Source organism: Aplysia californica, unplaced genomic scaffold (genome assembly GCF_000002075.1).
Source record: "Aplysia californica isolate F4 #8 unplaced genomic scaffold, AplCal3.0 scaffold00050, whole genome shotgun sequence".
NCBI classification, from domain to species: Eukaryota; Metazoa; Mollusca; class Gastropoda; order Aplysiida; family Aplysiidae; genus Aplysia; species Aplysia californica.
Window position 1 is genome coordinate 367,319 of NW_004797320.1, and position 16,538 is coordinate 383,856.

Here is a 16,538-nt window from a genome sequence, read left to right on the forward strand (position 1 = left end):
TAATGAAAAAAAAAATCCACTTGAAAAGACACAATGCTGTTCTGCAACAAAGAACAGACTTTAAAATTCACCACATATAACTGAAATGGATAATTAATTTCTAAGCAATTTAAGGATCAATATTTTTCAAAGCGCTGAATAAGGCTTAGGACATCCCTTCTAAAGGTCAAAACTATAGAAAACATTAAACATTTCAACAACTGTAAAACAAAAAACAAACCCACCACATTTTGCACATGTTTCCATTTGAATGAAAATTAAATACAAGTATCCACATTTCTCAAAAAATCGCAAGAGGGAGAAATAAGGTTTTAAAGCCGATGTCAGATACCTTGAGACATCTGCATATAGTATACTCTTTAAATCGTAAACAACCTATGAGTATAAAATAGCATACAAATAGCTTAATCTTCGATGAAAGCCATTCCATTTGGTAAAAGTTGGCACCATTATAAAACATGGCATATGTACATTATATGAAAATTTGACATTTTTAATTAGGGAAATACAAGACTAGACACTAATAAACATGAACACTGTGCCCTGGCACAGACTAGAACCAAGTTAAAATCATCATCACCGTCATCATCGTATTTTTTAAACGAAAAAAAATCCACAGATCTATAAAACATTTGATTTGTAGATTAAAAAATCTGAGTAATAGTTATATGTACACATAATTTTGAAGCAAAATACATTCAGTTCCAAGCTCTACCAAAACATTTGGTATTCAAGTAAATATAGCACGTGTCAACAAAGATAAAAAGCTAATTTATTTCTGTTTATACCAAATAAAAGTGAAAAGAATCAATATGCATGGATAAAAACGCAGTGCCATACATACAATGTTATACATGTAGACATTTACGGCTTACTAAAGTGAAGTAATCCATAATGTGCAGCAAAACAAGGCAGAAAAAAAACAGGCACTGTAAAAATCATTAAAAATAAAAATGTGCACAAAGCATTGAACAAATGCATGTGTGTCGGAGACCTGCCAAGAACAACCTGGGTTTTTTCACGCTTTCTCTTCTGGGTGCATCTCCAGGTTCTGTTTTAATATTTGTAGGTATGTTTATTTGTTTTGGCAGATATGGCTAAGGCTTTTCTTTTCTTTTCCACTCATTAAGGCAATCTGCAATCAAAAGGAGCAAAAAATCTTTTTCTCACTTGCTTCAATATGAAATGAAAGATGAAAGAAATATGCAGGGAAGAAGATAATCATTTAAAAAAGTAAGAGAATCTCTCCACATGACAATGACAATTTAGCAAAAATTGAGACACAATAATAGGTTCTGAAATGCGAGCGACAGTCATCCAGTATATAAATCTGATTTGCACTGAACACTTCACTTCGCATATGTAAACTGTAAACTTGGATTAAACTGACAGACAGATAAACAGGACATTTAAAAACTTTTTCAACTATTCACAAACCGATTTCTTGTAACCCGAAAATCCTAGCTATCTAGGCAAGCCCTTATTCATTTCTAGAGGACAAAAAAATTGTATAAAATAAAATTTTTCAGTTGTACCACTGTGAACTTTAGACTTACTTGAAATAAAATTAGAGTCTACCAAAATAGCTAACAGATAAGTTATTGAGATTGCTAGTAATAGCTGGGGTAATAAAAAATTAAGCAAATTAATAATACTTAAAAGTCAAACAAGAGAAATATTAGTCAAGCAATTCTTAACGTTCAAGATTACTTTTTAAGAGTAAGCCTAATAATTATGCCTGCTGTATAAAATGGTTTTAGAACACCCAAACAATTTATTATGCACTTCAAAACAAAAAACAAAAAACCATAAAAATTCAGACAAAGCTGAAACAAAATATTGCACTTTTTCACGCACAACATGTAATAGCTGTTTCACAACCATTTACGTATGTACAAAGTCAGGACACTAATGCTAGTATAATGGAAACAGTGGCCGAACTACTGATGTCATTCAAGAGAAGTTAGGCAAATATCGTTCATTAAAAAATACACATGCCATGTTTCCATAAAAATGCAGGCAAAAACACAAAGTTCACTCCTCTGACGAGTATTGTTGAAAAAAAAAAAAGCAGTTTAGTTAAAACTTTATCTTTCTTTACGATTGAAAGGCCTAAAGTCTTTTTTTCTTACAAGTTATGCACAGTAATCTCATTGTCTTGTAATAAACAAAACAATAGCACAGTGCCAGGGGGAGGGGGGGGGGGGGAGCAAGACACCAGATACAACTAACAAAAGGATTGGACAAAAGTGGGGCATACCAGCTGCCCCATCAAACATCTTGCAGAAGTCCTCCGACTGGCCCTTCCCACTATCTAAAGTATTACCAACAGAGAAAAGAAACAAAAACAAGAGTTAATTAACCCTTCTCAAAGTATTTGCATTGATCGTTTTTATGAACAAATATGCCCCCTCCCCCACCGATTCTTTGATGAGCAAAGGATGAAAAGAAAAAGTAGTCTTTTTAGTCTTTTAATATTGTCTGTAAATTTATCCGACCCTAAACAAGAGAAGAATTTGCATAAAAAGCTTTTCAGAAATGATATAATAATTTTTTTTCAATTTATGTACCTGACATAAATGTATACAAACCTGTCCTCAGGATTTCAGGTAAGTGGAATGTAACATTAGCACACAATAGCAACATACAAAATGCAACAACAGGGCTCGTTGTGACGTGTATTTCAATCTCAATGTAAATACATATATATTTATATATAAATACGCAACAGGATTGACAAATCTAGAAAGATAATAATATTGAGCAAAACCCCATCATCTGTATTGTTTAAATAAATATCAATTTATATTTTGAACACTTGACTAGAGTCTCAGTTTGTAGGTGTATACAAACTTGATATCAAAATATGCACTGTCAACGTACTGGTGTCTTAGTGCTCTCATACACATGTTATATAATCATAACTTTTAGAGTTGGGGTTGACATGGCCAAGCATCATCACAAAATTAACTGAGTAACAACAACTAATACCCTTTCACTTCATTCAATGTGGTCAGTTATTCAGAGCTGAGAGTTCCCCACCGACATATTAGTCATTGACAAAACTACCCTAAAAGAGACATGAAAACATGTACATTAAAAATAATACAATCAGATATAGACTGTTTGTTGCCTTCATTGAGCACTATGAAACTGCTGCATAACAATTAAAGTCTATAATTTTGTCATGAGAACAGATATCCAGAACACTGAAATCTAGGTCAGTGGAATGACTAGTTAAAGCACATCGAAAAAGCGAATGTATCAAAATAGAAATAGACAATATCTTATAGACCATTTTTTAAAATCTTATCTCTGGTCAAAGAGAACCTTTTGGAAAAGTACAATAAAATATTCATATTTCTGTAAATGTGATCCCGAAAGATATCACAAAGCAAGCAGGCAGTGCTGGATTTAGACATCCCGAAACCCAAAGCAATAATAAGCTTGTGAGTCTCTTACTCCATTGAGGGGCCGAGTATATGACCCTTTATATGTAAGAAGTGAATGTCATAATGGTCTTGCAACATTATTTACTGTATACAAATATGGATAATTAAGAACATTTCTTGAAATTAACATTTTCCCAGAATTCATACTAATGTCAAAGGAATGTCAAAGGAATGGCCCCCACCTCCCCCCCTCCCCTACTGGTAGTTTTCTTATGTTTAAATTTATACCTAAATCCAACACTGCGAGCAGGACATTAAACAGTTTGGTTGTACAAAGCAAGTCTCTCTGGCATGACAGACATGGAGCTTTCAGCCTGCGACAGATCAAACATGTGATGTTCTTTCCCAATTGGGAAGTCAAATGCACTCTCTCGGGTATATGTAGACTCCTTTGTCTGGACCTTGTGCTGCAATTTCCTTAGTAGCTCTGAGGCCGAGTTGTTCAAAGACAGACTCTGGGGGGCAAAGGTCACTGGAGATTCCAAGTGACTCGGAGCTGGAGAGCCAAGATACGGGGGGAACCACGTGAGACTGGAGGATTCCTTGTTCTGTTGCACTGGGGGGACTAAGGCACTAGAGGACGATGAAGTTATAGCGGAGCTGTAAGGGGATATTGACCGTGGAGAAGGTGCTGGTAGCTTGACAGACGGAGGGGCTGTTGAGGATTTCTTGCTCTGAGATGTAGTAGATGCAGTCGCAGGAGGGGCAGAGGAGGAAGAAGAGGAAGAGGAACAGGATAATGATCGCACGGGCGGTGAAGAAATGATTGTAGGCTTTTTTGATGTCGTATTGCATGAGTCCACAGGAGTCGACCCATTGCTTGAGTCCCCTCCACCTTGACTACCATGAGTGGTCGTTGTCGCAGTCGATGGTGGCGGATCTCCACTCTTAGGAGTTGCACCCGATGGAGACTGGGTCTCACGGGCCTTCTTCTGACGCAGGAGATGTCGCTCTTTCACTTTGTATTCTAGAGTGGAATGTGGCACACCAAAGTAGCTGCCTGCACGGTGCACACTCATCTCACCTCTCTGCACCGCCTTCACCGCATCCATCAACAGCTGAGAGTTGTACTTACGGTACTGGCCTCGCTTGGGGCGTGTCTTCTTCACCGGCTGCCCATTAGCATCAGTTAACTCTTGCTTTGATCCATTGCTGTTTCGAGATTTGGAACTGCTGCTGTCTTTCTTTGCACGCTTTGGGGGTGAGCACTCACCCAAGAGCTTTGACTCTTTGTTCATGTGAGGCAAGGTGGTGTTGAGAATAAAAGCACCATGGCCCGTCCTGCTGCTGCTGCTGCTGCTGAGCCTGTGATGAGCATCTGGGCTGGATGGCACAGAATTCTCGTCTGAGCTCGTATCTCTAAACCTCATTTTTTCCATGATTGTTCGTGCAATGATATCTTTAAGTGTGTCACCGATACGACTGCTTTCGTTTACTTTCCCAAAAGGCTTGGGTACTGGGGTTTCCTCCCGCATCATGTTGGCATAGATGCTCTCCATTATGTGCTTGTACAAAGGAGATGACATCACTTCACTGTCAGGACTTCCAGCTGCTAGAGCAGGGGTGAAGGCTGGCAAATAGGGACCAAATGGGCTGAATAAATCAGCTTCCTGCCTTTCTTGATGGTCCTGAGCTTCAAATGGGGTCTGCTTTTTACTGTGATTTTGTTTGATTTCCAGAAATTTCTGTCGCACAAGCTTCCTCACCACATCAATAAGCAAAGGCAGCCTCAACTGATTTGCATGTGCAGGCCGAGGCTGGGTCCTACTGGAACCATTCAGATTGTGCATGCGTCGAATGTGAGACAAACGACTCTCAACCTCTAGCTCATGACATTCCTCTTCATCCAGCTTGATGCTGAATGGGAACGGCATGAAGGCCAGTGGAGGTGCCGGCAGCACCATCTCCCTCATGGCATACAAAGCAGCAGCTTGCTCCGAGTACGAAAGGCCGGGCAGATGAGACGGGGATGGGTACTTGTACATATCCATTTTGCTTCTGCGGCAGTTATGGACAATATCTGCCTCTTCCTCGTCGTCAGTGATAATGATTTGGTCAGGGTCAGGCTTCACAGTTATGCTAGACAAGCCGGGACCTACAGAATCATACAGCATCGTCCCTCTGTGGTGGCTAGACTTATTTATATCAGAACTCGTTGCTGCTGCCTCCAAATGCTCTCTAAACTCTTGATTTAAAACTTCTTCAGTTTTATGGTTTCTGAAACAGACGAAAACAGTTTTTAATTTATCAAATGAGAGTTGAGGCAAAAAAAAGGACAAAGAGACAAACAGGTTACAACAACTTTTGAGAATAATACAATTACGCTTAGATGTCAAAATTTTATTTTAAAATCATTTCAGAAAAAAATTTCAATAACCTGTTTGCTCCGCAGAATGAAAAACCTAAGAGTTGAGACTGTAAAGCCAGAATTAGATGTGCTAAACCAAGACTATTGCTGTGGGGAAGCAAAACATCATTTGTCATTTCAGGAAGGCATTAAAATAATTTACACATGAAAACTCAGAACACAGACATGAAAACTCATCAATAATACTCAAAGGGCATTCAAATCCCAAATTTGTCAGCATATGTGGAAAAGAAGTAAAATTTTAATACTTTTTCATGTTCATTTTACCTCTGCATTCCATACTACAGCTCAGATATCTGAACAGAAAGCAACTGATGATACATACATGATGACTTTTCTATTAAAGCAGAGGGAGGGAGAGAGAGAGTGGGGGAAAGAGAGGGAGGGAGAGAGAAGCAGGAGGGGATTGAGAAGCAAGGAGGGGAAGAGAGAGAGAGAGAGAGAGAGAAAGAGAGAGAGAGAGAGAAAGAGAGAGAGAGAGAGAGAGAGAGAGAGAGAGAGAGAGAGAGAGAGAGAGACATAAAGACAAAAAGATTGAACAGCTATTTCATACTGGCTTGCACATTTTTGCACAAGAAATTATGTCCCTTACTTTTTATGCGGAACATATTTTTTTCTTTCCAAAAACCTGTCCAATAATTCTTTATTCCAAGATAGACATACTGCATTCAAATGTAATGATAGGAATTCATACCATCAAACATTGAAAGTAACACAAATTTCACATTTCATAAAGATATGTTTAGGTCTCTTTCCATCAACACAGCCCTAATTTTTACTAAGCACCAGATAAAATATTTTGGTCGCATTTAGCATTACAAATTCCACTTACCTTATAACATGGGGGCTTGGATGAGGCACTTTTATCCTGGATAGATCAACGTCTGGAAGAGAGACAGAAACAGACAATGGCACAGGCTGTAGTTCCTCTCTCTGCTCTGGCTGTTGGAGTCCAGTTAGGAAATAGGTCTTGACCACATCGTTGAAGAGCTCTTGACCAAACCCATGGGTGTAAAAATCTGAGCAGAAAGGCATCAAATCCTGGAGGGACCTCAAACCTGGTGAAGAAGAGAGAAAACAATAATGTAAGAATCTGAGAAGAAAGGCAGAAAAACTTCGAATAAAAACTTCAAACCTGCTGAAGAAAAACACAACAACAATGTCAAACTGAGCAGAAAGGCATCAAACCATGGAGAAAGCAACAAAGGCAATTAACGTGACCAAAAACTGGGCAGTAGATTTTCTACATTCAATAAAATCAACATAACAAATTATGCACACGTTATGACGGATAAATCAGTAAAAATGCATCTCAACACCGTGCTAGACAGATCTCTATTATTTGGATCTTTTTATCATCTTGCCTTACTCAATAGAAAAATAATTTTACACAATTTAAAAAGCTCCCGGCTTACTCCTCTAGTAAAAAAAAACAACCTGGTGATGTTTTCCAAAGCACTGCAGTTGCAAAAAAAAAGTGTATCTCCACATTATACTGGCATTTATTCTTTGAATCATTTAGCAATTCAAATGAAAGGCGTCATATAGCTGCAATAAAAAAGCTATCAATCTTTCAAAGAAAACATTCAGTCTACCCTAAAGCAAAAACTATTAATTTTGTGACAATTCTAAAAACGCAATGTCTGAAAACGCATCCTAACTTTTGGATAAACATTCATAATGTTTTCTAAATTAAGGTCTAGAAGTTACATATGCTAAAATAACCTTCAATTTCTTTCTTAAAAGCTGCTATACCCTATTGCAAAAGCAGTGAATTTTTATGATGTTTTTCTATCTGAGCCAAGCACATACTAACATTTAAGCGATATCGTTTAATTGACTATATCTGCTTCCTTTTCAACCTGGCCTTTGATTTTCACCCAGCTAAATGACATTATCTGCGTCAATCCACAGCTGTTCATAGCATATGAGGAGATGTCATACGAAAAGTTTCTTTGAGAGAATAAAAATAAAAATAATAGTTTTCTCCATAAAAACACTTCCAAAAATTAGGTACCATAACATTTTTTAAATCATTGCTTCTACTGCAAAAAAAAATAGAGCTATTCATTCATTTGTGCGAGAATGGTAAACTAGATAAGGTCACAAAAACCCTCTGCAAGCAACAAATGGATACAAAAGAAAATACAGACACTCATCATAGAACCAAAGAAAAAAAAATTCACAGTGAGGCAAAAAATTATGACTAAAAAACTTACAAATGCGTCCATTACTCTCTTTGCCTCTCTTTGCTTCATCTATGATTCTTTGGATACGTTTCTGAAAATAAAGATTTTGTAAAGAGTAAAATAAAACATTTTAGGGGAAACAGAATGTTGCTTAAGATGTAAAGTGCGAAGGAAGCAAAACAGCTATTGGCCTTTGTCCAGGTTATTTTCATGTACAGAAAGGAAGATTTCTGATTATTAACCCTTTGAATACTCACCGTTTATACACCCGAGATACTAAGGAAAATGCCATTGTGAGCAAGGCACATCACAGATCACAATCTTTAATCAACGGTTGTTTTCTAATTATAAGAGACGAACGGTAAAACTTACATCAATAAAAAGAGAAATGAAGAGATGAATTCATCCATTGACAAGATGTGCTAAGAACAAGCCATAATGATGTAAACAACATGAAAGTACTGAGACAACAAGCACTCCTATTCTATGTGCTGGTCCTGTCCGCACGATGTGTGCAAGAAAGACACTTTGCTTTGTTTTATCTGTAACACAACTCGTGCTTTACATCAAACTGTATATCAGTAGATAGAGAAAAGAAGAGATGGCTTTGTCCATTGATAAGATCTAGGTAGAACAAGCCATAATGAAGTAAACAACTGTAACGATCTGAGCTTTCAGAGTAAATGCATTAGCTCTGTCTCACAAGATGTGTGTAAGAAAAAGAAAACATCTCGCTCTGTTTTCGGATACAAAATCCATGCTTCCAGTCCAATAGTCATAGCTAAAACGCTAAATTTTCAAAAAATGTCAGTTTCTTTATTAAAACTTAGTAGAAGCTGAGATATCAATAAAATAAAACATGTGTTTTAGCCGCCTTACATGATATTGTTATAGTGCACTGGGTGGCGAATTGTCGAGACGTATGAGATATGTATACAGTGCAGCACTAAGTGTTTCTTTTTCTCTTGCCTTATTCACATTAATTTTTCTATAGTGTGGGCATGAAAAGCAAGTAACCACTATTTGGGAGCATACTTACATAAACATTTGGCAGTTTTTTGTCACAATGAAAGCACCGTTTGCTGGGTTCAAAGTCCTGACACATTTCTTGTTCCCATTCTGAAGAAAGTAAAGAATTTAGAAAATCATGAACATCATATTCGTCATAATTGAAAAAAATGCGCTTTTGTTGCCGCAGAAAGAAAACTGAGTACCTTTGACTGACCATGCTTTACACCCTGACTTAGAAAAACTGGAGTAATTTTTTTTGTTGGTGACAAAGTTGGAATAATACTTAACATGCATATCAAGGGTAAACAAGCAGTGAAATAATATAAAAATTATTATTTTTAAATAGAATAGCAAAGAAACTCCAAAGAAAAACAAAACAAACAACAAAAAGAGAATCAGGGCAATTATTTATCGTAAGCTTTTAAATAGAAAACGTTGAAGGAATAATATCAAGACAAAAAAATTCAACAAAATGCTTTGTACAGACAAATTAAATGTGTACATTAAAACTGTTAGCTTATTTACAAGACTGCCAACAAAGACCTAAATCCAGCCACTTGAGTATAGATATCAAGCATGAAAGTGGTCTAAGCTGTTCCTTTTTTTTTTCATTTCAGGGTTATTATTTCGATAATATGAATTGCCATTTTACAAAAGATTCTACAATCTGATGTTTTACATACCTGGATATGGATTGAGCAAGTACTTGGATGTGTCTTTGTCAACATAGTCTGCAGCAATTCTTTCGAGCCCTGAAACAATGCATCAAGAATAAAATCTTAAAACGCCACCTTGAAATCCTCCTTGACCCAACATCCTAACCCACTTCACCAATACAATTTCAAATACATGTCATGAGTGTGAATCTCACACAGTAACATCTACTTATTTCTTTTAAAACATCCACAACAGAACATCTCTGAACTTTAAAATCACCAACTAGTTATGTGTTATTGTTACAGAGAAAAAACAAGAAATGTCACTCTTTCTCTCCCTCGATCTCGGCAATTTTGTTCAAATACCAGAAATCGAACAATGTTCAGACTTCAGAATCACCTGCAACAAGGTTCATTTCAAGGGAAAAGTTGTTCTACATTATTCAGTTTAGCCTTCATACTGAAGGCAAACTTTGTCAAAATTCTGTGATACATAGGACACTTTCCCCCCCATTAAACTCAAGTATTTTAGAAAGTGAATCCTACCCTTTATTCAATTCATTATGCAACACTGATAAAAACACTCTACTGCAGAGAAGGCAACAATGTTTTCCTATGTTTGTACAGGTATTACAGACACAAAGTTGTTTGGACACTTTTAATTTTCATGCAATTTGTGCTTTCAGATATTGTTATAACTAGCCTACTATATAAATATGGCATAGATTTTGTTATGCCGTGAGCTTAGCCCTACGCATCTCCCACTTACTCATGAAATTGCTTCTTAGACCATTTTTCTCCTTAAAAAATCAAAGTAAAACCAAAAGTTAATTAACCTTTTTCTATTTTCGTGACTCCTGTATTGAGCAATATAGGGTGCCTTATAACTTTTGTCTAAACTTTTATAACTTTTTATGAGAAACAACATAATTCTCCCTCTTTACTAAAAAAAGATATATCTACATCTGATTTTTGCTCTACATCCTTTTAATTAAGGATATTTTTTAAAAAGAAAGTATTAATTTGTCTAAAATACAAGATTTGGAGCTAACAGTCTACAATTTGTAATCGTATCCTTCAAAACTTGCAAAGCAATGCAAGAGAGGCAAGTAGCTCAAACTCTTATTGATAGTGCCTAGGAAAACTTGAGACAGGTATGCATCTTGTTTAAAAGGAGGTCTGGTGCCAGCATCACTCCTCTTGCATTAAAAACTATAAAAACATTGGAAAACCAAAGATTTAGCTTTAATTAGGGGGAGGAACAAAATTGTTTAACAATTCTTTGAATACAAACGATTATGTTCAGCATTTCTAAATGTGTCACGATGCGGTGGAATCAGGCTCTCGTCAATTTGGGGGCATGCAGAGTTAATAGTATCATCTTAAAGCTTGTTCATTAATCCTGCTTTGGAAAAAAAAATCCATTTATCTTGAATTTAAATCGAGATATTTGCGAATGAAAGAGGTGGGGGTCACCTAGTTTCAGAGGTAAAATTAGTGAGAAAATGACAGCCAAATATAGTTATTTCCTTAGCTTGACAGTCCGTGGAAATTGAAACATTTTTTGGGGTGATTTTAATCAACATTTTTCAGAAAAATCCTCACCAAAATGTGTTCTTTAAAAGGCGTTGGGCCAAAAAACAAAATTTCTATAAAAATTCACAAATGTGCGGAAAAATGCCTGTTACTTCAATTTCATTATTTTGACGAGCACCTGATTTCCCCATGATGCCTCAAACATTAGCATCTGTCTATGGTAGGAAAAATCACGGAACAAAATCAAAATCTTTTTCAACATGTTTGAATATCAAAGCACAGGCTCCATCTTTTGGAGACAAGTTTTAACAACTAGTGAATGACTCATACAAGCAGTATAATAATAGTTTTAAAATTTTTTTTCACAATCCTTACCTGTTTCTAGATAATCTCGTGCTCCATTCCTATCAATAAGGTAGTTTATCGGAATTATGAAAACTTGAAAATGCACAAAATGTGAAATTTTCTTGGTCAACCAGGGAACAGTTCATCTGAATCCTAACTTTTGTAATCCTTTCTTTGTCTAATTTTTTAATATTTAAAATCTCTCTCTTTTAATATTCTGATTACCAATAATAAGCAATAAAACTAAGTTTAAGAAGTCGCTGCTTTTATGATGTATGCCCTTCAAAGGAAATTAAAATGGGATGGGGTGGGGGGGGGGGTAAATTCTAATAGGAATAATTATAATGTGCAACCCAAATAGAGGCTGCTGAAATGTTATGATTGCGATTTTTAAAAACTCCTTGGAAGTTAAGTCCAAAAGCAAAATTCAAGCAAATTAATTTTTTTACAGCATAAAAATTATTTTTGTAAGAATTTTAAAATGAACTTTCGTTACCATCCGCATTTGTTGTAAACCATATCCAATCTTTTCATAAGACATTGAAAATTTTGCAAATTGTGAATGGTTTATTTTCTTTTTAAAATAAGTTATTATTCAATAAACATTAAATCATTCAATCAGAAAACAAGAGTTTTTAAATTTGTTTTTAAAAGTTGAAAATTAACCTCTACTTGAAGAGCCCGTGAACTTGAGTCTTCTGTTGTATTAGTAAAGAACAATACCAACAAATAGAAAGAAAAAATGAAACTGCAATGACATAAAAGAATTTTAATGTCAAATATGTTACAAAGCATGAAAGCTGTTGTTTGAAAGACTTGGCGATAATTAATGAGTCAGATTTTAGATCCTTGATTAATTTTCCAACTTAAAAGAAAAATAGGCCCTACATGAAAATTAAGTTTTAAAAGGAATTGTGATCAAGAATTTCTATACTAAAGGTCTAACAATTATTTCTAACAAGTTCAAAACAGTTGTTTTTTTAAATTCCCTATGATTTAGGAAACCATATGCACAAGGCCTCAGCCTCATTTAACTTAAAACATTCCCTTTTTTTCTGGCCATGTCCAGCACAACACCTGTGATCCACTAGGCCATAGCTTACTTGTTTGTACATCCAGGTGATTCAAGGCAAAACTGATGGTCTCTTTTCTTCTCTGTTTTAATAACAAACGGCGGGAAAAATAAAATCAGCCAAGTTTATCAAAAGGTAAATACAGCAGCTTAATGTTGGACAGAGAGCTGCTAACTGGCCACTACGAATCTAGTTCAGACAAAGGTCTCATGAGAAAGACGTTTACCGTGGCGAGAGAGTGAGCAAAGGCGGTCGGGAATAGCGGTGCTCACTCTATCGATCGGCATTTTCGATGGTAGGCAGGGATGACCGAATATTGGTGAAAAAAACTGTCAGTGACACATTAACTACGGCAAAACACACAGGGCAAAACGAGTACCAATTTCCTCATAAAAACGAACTAAGAGTTAAATAATGACGTACCTAACACAACAGAAAGTTTCTTGCTCCACGTCTGAAGATCTCGTCGAAAAGAACGCCTTTCTTGAGCGCACCGAGGGCTCCCACAATCAACCATGTTGACAGAACCCTGCCGCTTACGTCACGGAATGGTGACCCCGAATTTGGTGACGTCGACAGCACACAGGTGAAAAAGAAAGTAGCCTCTCCTCTCTGCTGTGTTTACCTGTCAAGGTAAGCGGCGTTATCGGGTTCCGACTCACGCTATACGAACTTTCACTTATTTGACGGTGCATTAGCATAAGTGGGGCTCTCTCTTTCATGGTTTAGCTCATAATTTTCTTCCTACTTGCTTGCAATGCTAGCATTCTTTGTAAATAGTTGAATGAATGAATGCACGGAGTCTGCTGCCGCTGTGAACGCCCGTAACGGTTTCTTAGTATTCTAATGAAAGGTTATAAAATAGTTTCAACGATTTTGAAACTAACTAGTCTAGATGTAGATCTAAAATCTAGATTCTATATCTAGATCTACGTAAAGCAGCAACAAACATGTCACAGCCTGTAGAAATAACAGAAATGTGTTTCTTTTAGGCCAATAATCTGAACGAAATGTGAGAAAAGCTGTATTGAGTTTATTAATTTAAAAAAGAACCTACTAACTAGGCTAGCTTAAACCTTCAGCACGCATCAAGCCTAGCGATAAGGCGGAGAACTACCCCTCCACCCCGCCCCCTGTCCATTCCATGTCCTCCTAACGTATTGACTTGATTCTATCGCTCTTCTTTACGATACCCGAAGCGCAGAAACGAAAATAATAGCTTAATAATAGGCCTACCGGTATAGGTCTACTTCCTCCATTGAACGCAAACGACATAGATTTAGATCTTGTCATAAACACACGACGTGTATTTTGTTGTTCTCGGGTGTAAAAAATATAGGTATCTATCTACATTGTTCTGGGGTTGTTTGGCTTGGCCAATCATCTAGGCCTAAGTTTGTTGTCATCCCACCCAACCACTACATGTACTTATAAATCTTGGCTTGGGCCACTTTCCCGAACTGAGTCAGCACAACAAACGTGACTCTAAAATTCACCAGGGTCTATTAATAGATCAAACACGATTTAAAAAGAAAAGCTCCCATGCTCAACACTACAGTAAGATTGCTCTGCTCAGTTGAGTTTCCAAGTTGTATTCTGTCAAATTGAGGTAACAAGAATTATATATACCCTAGAGTCTATATAAAATAATTATTATTATTACATTTTAAATTATTTGTTTTTATTTTGAGTCTTTTTTCCTTTAAAGAAAGGAGAATAAAAAGAACAAACTTTAAAGAAGTGGGCCTCCTAATCTTTAACTTTAACTGTTCAGTTCAGCTTATCTGTAGGCCTACCTATGATTGATGTCAATGAACAAATTATAGAGATTTTAAATCATTGTATCAAGTTAGGCTAGGGCTGAAGACTTTCTCTATTTAACCTGGTTTAGTTAAAAGAATTGTCAGCACTGACTTTTTTTATTTGGTTTATTTTGCTTTACATTAAGTTTCACAATTTTTTTCTTAAAGGATATTTATCTGATTGAACCAAGCAATTAAAATGATTGTTTGTTTTAAGGGAGAAAGAGGAGAAGAAATAATGATTCTTCTTTGTTCTTGTTAACTTCATAGTCAAGTTTAGACTTTCTGGCAAAGGTCAACTTTAATCCCGCATTCAGAACTTTCTTGATATAGTGCTCAGGTCCAGGGTCTCCGTTCTCTGTGGGGCCAGGGGTTGCTGTAGTGCCAGCAGTAAAACCAATTGTAACTTGTAACTTCTTTCAAGATTGAATGGGTGGTTGAAATTTACTTTTACTAACTTTCGTTTCTTAGGATTATACACAACAATCTTAGTACCCTTCCTACATTAACTTTGATAGAATATTTAAACATAGTCACATGGTGCAGTTTTTATTGACACCCTCGACTGGAGACAATAATAATATCAGCTAACATGGCAAGGCACTTGTCTTTGGAGCAAAGGATATGAGTTCAAATCTGTTTACGTGCAAAGTTATCCGCAAAAGTCGTAGAAACTCACAATAGGTAATTAAAGATATAATTTGGACGTCAGCTGTTTTAGTTTATTCTCATTGTATGAATAGCAATAGGCCTAAATGGGCATGCAAAAACCTCAAGATTGACTTGTAAGTTTTTCCATCATCTCACTCACAACTCAACTTATTTTTTTTCCCCAAGAGTTCTGCTTACTGATTATGAACATTTTCCTAATAAGCATTAAATCAACCCTGTATATATACCCTGCCTCAGTCTGTCAACTTTTTGTTCATGGTTACGTCTAATATTTTGGTGCTGTTTTAGATATATTTATTTACACTTGCTATTAGCTCATTTTCAATGCAAATAATAATTATAATAATATGTAGCTATGATTGTCAGTTATTTTACAATATCATTTTAAAAGTTGTACTAGTTTTGCTAAGGCTATGCTTTTTCCAGTTTGCGATGAAAGAATTTCTTGGGGTTTTTTCTAAGTTTTGAATCCTTGTTTTAGGAATCTGAGCTGTAACTTTCTCTCTGGTTTCTACTTCAGAGACTAACTTTTTGGGGGTTCTGTTTCAGAAACTAACTGTTTTCTAAACTGGTTTAAAGATACCCGAATGAGAAGTACCAAAAAAAAAAGAAACAATTTTTAAAAATAAAGGCACAAATAAACATATGAGGGAGACTGTTGAATGAATCTTAACAACATCTAGTCTGATTTTATGTGTAATGTGAGCACCATTTGTTTCCTCATAAATAAGGGTCTCCTCTACCACCCTATCCGCTATCACTCTCATTGTTTCAAGTACTCTTTCTCCACATTTCCTTCACCTTCACCTTATTTGTAAGATGGGTGGATGGTGCACACTGGGATGAGGTCTGGTATTTCTTGTCAGTGATACTATTACCACAGTTAGCCTACTATTAAATTGCTTTTGCAGAAAAGTGGCTGTTGTTCTGCTGACTCACCACTGTCTCCCTACCGTCCTCACTTACAACCACTTCACCCTCTTGTCTATCTCTCTTATATTGGCAGTCAACTCGTGAGAATTTCTCTTTCTTTTTTTTTTCCTTTTTTTTAAAGGATAATTATGTATGTCTGCTGCAATTTGGCCCTATTTTGGTCTGTTGTAGGCAGATAATTTAAGTCAGGGATTATTTTTTTTTCACATTACTGTTCCAGTTGCCATGGAAACAAAAGAAAATGGCCAGGATCTTGACTTCCCTTGTATCTTTAGGGGCTATTTCTCTACTTTTTATTATATGTACATTTTTTTTTACTCAGCAAGTACTTTGCTAGGAGATGTAAAATAAATGTAAATAATCCTGGGGTTTTTTTTTATAGTGAAGCAAATGCAATCCCCACTATCTGTTCCCATTGTCATCATTCATCTTAATTTCATTCAACATTTTACTTGTTATAGACCCAAAAATATATTTTTCTCCTATACGTATATATATTAT

The 16,538-nt window shown here is 36.0% G+C and overlaps 2 protein-coding genes across 7 annotated transcripts in view; one reads left to right on the forward strand and one right to left on the reverse strand.

Moving 5' to 3' along the window:
* Positions 1-3,657: 3,657 nt before the first annotated feature.
* Positions 3,658-9,822, reverse strand: LOC106011067. 2 transcript variants are annotated; one of them, XM_013079388.2, is made up of 5 exons: positions 9,704-9,822; positions 9,049-9,128; positions 8,040-8,100; positions 6,653-6,878; positions 3,658-5,669 (listed from the first exon to the last, which is right to left on the reverse strand). In XM_013079388.2, exons 2-5 carry the CDS (start codon positions 9,112-9,114, stop codon positions 3,707-3,709), a joined length of 2,316 nt encoding a protein of 771 aa, XP_012934842.2. In that variant the 5' UTR covers positions 9,115-9,128; positions 9,704-9,822; the 3' UTR covers positions 3,658-3,706. The 2 variants fall into 2 exon arrangements, with proteins under 2 accessions (XP_012934842.2, XP_035824186.1); XM_035968293.1 differs by lacking the exon at positions 9,704-9,822 and having other exon boundaries at positions 9,049-9,186.
* A 2,918-nt stretch (positions 9,823-12,740) lies between these two features.
* LOC101855170 (MORN repeat-containing protein 4) overlaps positions 12,741-16,538 on the forward strand; it is a 75,353-nt gene continuing 71,555 nt past the window's right edge. For 2 of the 5 annotated variants that reach the window (XM_005092643.3, XM_005092644.3), the window contains exon 1: positions 12,741-13,263. The gene's annotated coding sequence lies outside the window, so the exon portion shown is untranslated. Of the gene's footprint in view, positions 13,264-14,161; positions 14,240-16,538 lie in introns of those variants that run through there. The other 3 variants (XM_005092641.3, XM_005092645.3, XM_005092642.3) reach the window with 2 other exon arrangements.

Coding starts and splice junctions, on each gene's coding strand:
- LOC106011067 (XM_013079388.2), bottom strand. CDS start 9,114: ATGTGTCAGGACTTTGAACCCAGCAAACGGTGCTTTCATTGTGACAAA. Junction 6,879..8,039: donor AGAGAGTAATGGACGCATTT/GTAAGTTTTTTA, acceptor CTTCTTCACCAG/GTTTGAGGTCCCTCCAGGAT. Junction 5,670..6,652: donor CCAAGCCCCCATGTTATAAG/GTAAGTGGAATT, acceptor CGTCTGTTTCAG/AAACCATAAAACTGAAGAAG.